Source organism: Ovis canadensis, chromosome 8 (genome assembly GCF_042477335.2).
Source record: "Ovis canadensis isolate MfBH-ARS-UI-01 breed Bighorn chromosome 8, ARS-UI_OviCan_v2, whole genome shotgun sequence".
NCBI classification, from domain to species: Eukaryota; Metazoa; Chordata; class Mammalia; order Artiodactyla; family Bovidae; genus Ovis; species Ovis canadensis.
The window spans coordinates 67,844,429-67,850,428 of NC_091252.1; the positions used below are offsets into that span (position 1 = coordinate 67,844,429).

The following is a 6,000-nucleotide window of genomic DNA, read 5'->3' on the forward strand; positions in this document are numbered from 1 at the left end:
TGCAGCTGTGGAGCTCCTGAGCTGTGTTATGAGACACAATTAGAGTGTGTGTGCTGTTGGTTTTGGTCAAGAGCAGAGTGCTGAAGATACCAGTTACGGAACAACAGTGCCCAAGGTGGCCAAGGTGAAGCAGGACTTGCTCCCTTTGTCAGCTGATGCCTGCATCCCTTCTCAGTTCCACACCTCCCTGCTCTATGCCTTTCCACTGGACAGGGGCCCCAAGATCATAAGATCTGTGGCATGAGAGAACCGAGTCTGCCTGGTGACTCCCTATTTGTCACAGAAGTTCACCAGCCACCTGCACTTTTAAGACTGTTGGGAGAGGAGCAGAGAGCTGTGGGAAACACTGGGCAGTTTTAAACTCTTTCAGGAAATACAACAAAAAAGAGACAGATTTTATAAATGCTTCCACTTCATTTCTCTTATGTGAAATGAATAGACACTGAAAAATTAGTATCTGACAGCGATTACTTTTTATAATCAGAAAAAACAATACCTTGTAATCCACCCCTCCAATTATTTTCCGAACCAGTTTAAATGTTAAGGCCCAAAGCTGTGTTCTTTCCCATTCAAGTGTGTCAGAGTTTATCAGGGATTCACAAACCATCCTAGAAAAAAGGAATACCCATTCCAGTTATAAGACAGGAGTTTTGTAAGTTCTCTAATAGCCAAGGTCCACAAACTCTGGATATTATATTTGTCACAGTAAGTGCTAATAATTGTCATAAAGGTACATTACTCAAGCACACTTTCAAAAAATTACATAAAGCATTTTATATTTTTTACTTATATGAAAGACTTAACCCAGAGTAGGACTAAACCCAAAGCAGACTCCTTACCGTCTTGAGCCACCAGGGAAGTCCTAAAGTAGAACTGCTGCTGCTGCTAAGACGCTTCAGTCGTGCCCAACTCTGTGCGACCCCATAGACGGCAGCCCACCAGGCTCCCCGTCCCTGGGATTCTCCAGGCAAGAACACTGGAGTGGGTTGCCATTTCCTTCTCCAGTGCATGAAAGTGAAAGGGAAGTCGCTCAGTCGTGTCTGACTCTTTGCGATCTCATGGACTACAGCCTACCAGGCTCCTCTGTCCGTGAGATTTTCCAGGCAAGAGTACTGGAATGGGGTGCCATTGCCTTCTCCAAAGTAGAACTAATATTAATTATGTTATATTTTTGCTAGAAAGAAATGTACCAAAAGCTATTGGTTAAATGTGTATCATTAACCAATTAGTGGCAAACTGTGTTTTTCCAAGATGGCTGCAATAAGACTTTCGACCCCACGTACTCTTCTAAAATGTGATACTGATGCTCCTCCCAGGAAGAGTATCAATGTCAAAAGGGTAGAAAAAAAAATCTATCCCTTAGTTTGGGCAGGTCCAAGACTGGCAAATGGAAAGGCTTTCAAGGCAAAGTGATACAGTTTCTGCCTAGCCCTCTTATGAATGCTTGCTCCTAGACTCCACTACACTGTGAGAAAGTCAAGGTCACACAGAGAAGGCATATGTAGGTTCTGGCCAATAGTGCAAGCTGATATCTCTCAAGTGACAGTTAGGCATATGAATGGGGAAATCTTTGTCATGACTCCAGTCATAGCCACCATCCGATTGCAAACACAAAACCTGAGAAAATCCTTCCTACTCCTTGTCCAAGCAAGTACTGTAATCGTGAATGTTAATAATAAAAGGATTATTACTGTTTTAAGCCATGAAGTATTGAGGCAATTCATCATGCAGCAAAAGTTAACTGGAACTGACCCAGGAATTTCACTCCTGGGTATATAACTAAAAAATACAAAAACACTAATCTGAAAAGATACACACATCCCAATGGTCATAGCAGCATTATTTATAATTGCCAAGATAAGAAAGCAACCTAAGTGTCCCTCAACAGATGAATGGATAAAGATGTCCCTCTCAATCTCACACACACACACAGTGTACTGCTACTGCTGCTACTGCTAAGTCACTTCAGCCATGTCTGACTCTGTGCTACCCCATAGACGGCAGCCCACCAGGCTCCCCCGTCCCTGGGATCCTCCAGGCAAGAACACTGGAGTGGGTTGACATTTCCTTCTCCAATGCATGAAAGTGAAAAGTGAAAGTGAAGTCGCTCAGTCGTGTTCGACTCTTAGCGACCCCATGGACTGCAGCCTACCAGGCTCCGCCATCCATGGGAGTGGGGTGCCATTGCCTTCTCTGCACAGTGTACTACTCATCCATAAAAAAAGAATGAAATTTTGCCATTTGCAATAACATGGACAGACTATTAGAGTATTATGCTAAATAAAATAAGTCAGACAGAGAAAGACAAATACTATACAACATCACTTATATGTGGAATCTAAAAAATTCAACAAACAAATCAGTGACTGTAACAAATACAACAAACACTACCTAGAAAAGCTTGTCAAAGTGAGTGATTTTAATCCCTGGGCTAAAAGGCAAAGCCTGCCTGGTTTTGAGCACCTGCAGTATACAATTTTAAGAATACTGCATCCTCGAAATTAAAACTGAGATACTATGAAGCACTTTTTGTTGACTGTAACTGCCTTCTTTATTCTCTTATCCTTTTACAACAACCACCTCAACCAATTTCTAAACGTTAATAAAAAAAGAAAATATTTCAGATTGTTCATATTCATCATTAACCATACCTGGGTGGAAGGAGACCAGTCTCGACTGCCATTGCTAAGCAGTCATAAAGAAAAGAAATTCTTTTCGGACTATGCTGGCCATGAATGAATTTAACAATCCACTGGATGCACTGTTCATGAGATTCCTGGAAAATTAGAAAATGATCACATTTTAGGTCTAAACTTATATTTTATAAGTAACAAATAGCTAATAGCATCTGGGAGTATATATGAAGACTATGAGTGAGATACCTCATTATAAATTAATGGATGAAAACAATTTTAAAAGAACTGAAAAAATTCAGATTTAGTAGCTGAGTTATTTTAAGCTTAAAATCACACAATTATATAGATTATATAGATTAAAACTTCCACCATTTTTACTATATGGGACCTCCAGAAAGAGTATGATTTTATTAACATATTCATGATCAACAAAAAAGTCTAGCAAAGGCACTGTAAGCAGTGCCCTTAATGGCAGATATAAATATCTCTGTCACTGGAGGAAAAAATCCACTATGAATTAGTACATCAGCCTCATGAGCCAAATCAGTTATGAGCTAATGACATATCCATTTTCCAGACCTGCAAAACTTTAAATCTGATACCAAAATGTGGTGCCCAAATCAAAGGTTACCTTCCAGAATATCCTCAAGATGTCCTGCTCTGTGCTACCACTGTCCTTCATACACATTTCTATTGCTGAATAAATAGTGCTGGTTTAGAAATACTTATTTTCTTCCTGGATCCTCTGTCAGAACACACAATTCTTGAAGACAAGGGTTTTATTTTAACTCATACAGTGTTTGATCAATTATTAAAACATTAAAATGTTAGAAAGATATAAGATGTTCAATATCACTCACAGAAATGCAAAATAAAACTACACTGAGATAAAATTTCTCATGCTTTCGACTGGTAAAGATCAAAAAGCTCAATAACATGCTACTGTGAGGCTTGAGGGAATAGCAATATACATCCCACTGATATATTGCTAGTGGGAGGATAAATTGGTAAAACCCTTATGGAAGCTATTAGATTATTTTTATAAAAACTACACATAGAACTATCCTCTGACCCAGCAATAATATATTCTGTGTCCCCTGCCTAAAACTATTCATTATAGTATTATTTAAAGAGAAAAAGGTAAGAAGCAACCTATCACATTGTGGGGGACTGGTTAAACAAAGGATGGTGCAGCCATATAATAGGATATAATGCTGCTCTAAGAAAGAAAGAGGACAGAAGTAACTTTAAATGGATTGATATAAAATTACATCAATTTGAGAATTTAAGAGGGAAAAAGCAAGGTGCTAATGAATAATGTACATGGCATACAGACATTCTATAACAATGATTCTATGCATTAAACACTCCAGAAGGAAACATAAACTGGAAACACTGATTGCAGACAGGAAAAGAAACAAATCACTAAGCTAAGAGAAGCAGAAGGTAGATAATCTTACTCATTGGGTGGAACTTTTCGCACCGCTTTGCATTTTGTATCGTATGAATATATTAGAAAATAATCAAAAGTAAAAGAAATGTAAAAGAACGAACGCACTGCAACTATGCGATTCATTTCTGAGTAGTGAGTCTTAGTCACTAGCGGCTCAACTGTAAACAGTTCTCAATTTCCTACTTATAAGACATCATAAGAAGGTAATAATGTACTACTGGATCATGAGTTCTTTAAGGTTCAAACATTTTATCTTTTACAAGGCTGCAACTTCTGGTGAATGCTCTTTGTTATTAAGTTTTACTGTACTTGCCTCAATTTTGTTAAAGTATCTTTGGATCCTTACTGCGGCATCTTTGTATCTTTACTATGGTATCTTTATTATAATATCTTTGTATCAATGCTGGACCAGTTCCTTTGCTGATTAAATGAATAAAGTTTTTATCCGTTACAACTCCTAACATAGTTGTTCTGAAGTGCACTAAATAAATCAGAATAGGATGAAAATGGTTTTATATAATCTAACTTGGGAGAGATTTATAAAAACAACTCACACTGTGCTATGGTCAACCTGATTTTTCAATACAGATTCTCTACTGGAAGAATACAAGATGAAATGAACGGAAGCCAGAATAGACAAATGAAAGATGATGACAATTTTATTTCTCCTTTTCCAGAAAAATCTTAACAGCAACATCAAAGTAAGTGTAAAAAAATAAAGGGCCAAAAATCGTCAGCTGAGTGTATTAAAAATGCAGTGCTCACCTGAGAAAGACCAGCCCAAAATTGTCTGAAGGCCCCTAAACAGCTAATAAGTTTTGTTTTTTCATCTTCAGGGGTGTCCATAAACATGCTAAAAAACAAAAATTGAATTATTTGCCACTAGTTTTAAAAATGTGATTCAACATAAGCAGAATAGTAGATCTTATAAACCTCCAAGACAGATCTAAAGAAAATCTTACAAAGATACAATCAGGTAAAAACACAAAGATCTGCCATGTATACACTTACCCAGGGAAAGCCTCTTCTATAATCTCCGTTTTCTGTTAAAAAAAAAAAAAAGTAAACAGTATGATTTTTTTTTTTTTAAATTTTAAGGGAGGGAAAGGGGCCTCCCCGAGCAAAATAATATAGTGCAACATAGGGCAAATCACCTTAATTAGCAACGAGCAGAAACAAACAATACCCACCTGCTTGGTCTGTAACAAAGGGTGTTGTGGATTTCAAATGAAACTGAATTTGACAGCAGTTTGAGAATCGCCCAACCCTTGCACACATACTCGATGTCACAACAAGAAGAGGTGGGGAGAGGTTGCGTGGGCCAGATTTCTTGAGCCGCTGCCCCCTAGCCACCCCCTCACCCAGTTATCGCCCAGGATCCCTGGCAGTTCCACTCACCACCACCTCCTCAAAAATGCTCTGTAGTTGCGTCTCCATCTGGACCGTCACCCTCGCCTTCCTTGGAGGCCAGGAGTGCGGCACGGGGCAGGCCCGAGCTCCGGCAATGGATGGGCAGAGGGCCGGAGACGCCTGCAGGTAACTTCAACTCGTCGGTGTCAACTTCTTCCTTGGGCGCCAAGCCGGCACTATCCCCTCCCGGGCCCAGCAATCAGCCGGAACCCGCACGGAAGCCTGAGCGCTGGGTGTGCGCTGACTACGGCACGCACAGAAACAAGAGACCCAGCCAGATGGTTCCGCCTGTGGGGAAGCGCGATCCACGAACCAGATGCGAGCGCCCCCAAGTGAAACTTCCAGCCTAAGGCACCGCCGCCTCAGAAATCTGTATGCAGGTCAAGAAGCAACAGAACCGGACACGGAACAACGGACTGGTTCCAAATTGGGAAAAGCGAAAGCGAAGGCGTGACTGACTCTTTGCGACTCCGTGGAGTGTATAACCCACCAGGCTCCTCA

At 40.1% G+C, this 6,000-nt stretch overlaps 1 protein-coding gene across 4 annotated transcripts in view; it reads right to left on the reverse strand.

The window, feature by feature from the left end:
* The window catches only part of MED23 (mediator complex subunit 23), a 51,669-nt gene extending 45,870 nt beyond the window's left edge, over nucleotides 1-5,799 (reverse strand). For all 4 annotated transcript variants that reach the window (XM_069598404.1, XM_069598402.1, XM_069598403.1 and 1 more), the window contains exons 1-5: nucleotides 5,488-5,799; nucleotides 5,101-5,132; nucleotides 4,855-4,942; nucleotides 2,652-2,776; nucleotides 497-608 (exon numbers count right to left, since the gene is read on the reverse strand). In XM_069598404.1, the coding sequence (XP_069454505.1) occupies nucleotides 497-608; nucleotides 2,652-2,776; nucleotides 4,855-4,942; nucleotides 5,101-5,132; nucleotides 5,488-5,526 (396 nt within the window). In that variant the 5' untranslated portion in view covers nucleotides 5,527-5,799. The remainder of the gene's footprint in view (nucleotides 1-496; nucleotides 609-2,651; nucleotides 2,777-4,854; nucleotides 4,943-5,100; nucleotides 5,133-5,487) is intronic.
* Between the last annotated feature and the right edge of the window lie 201 nt (nucleotides 5,800-6,000).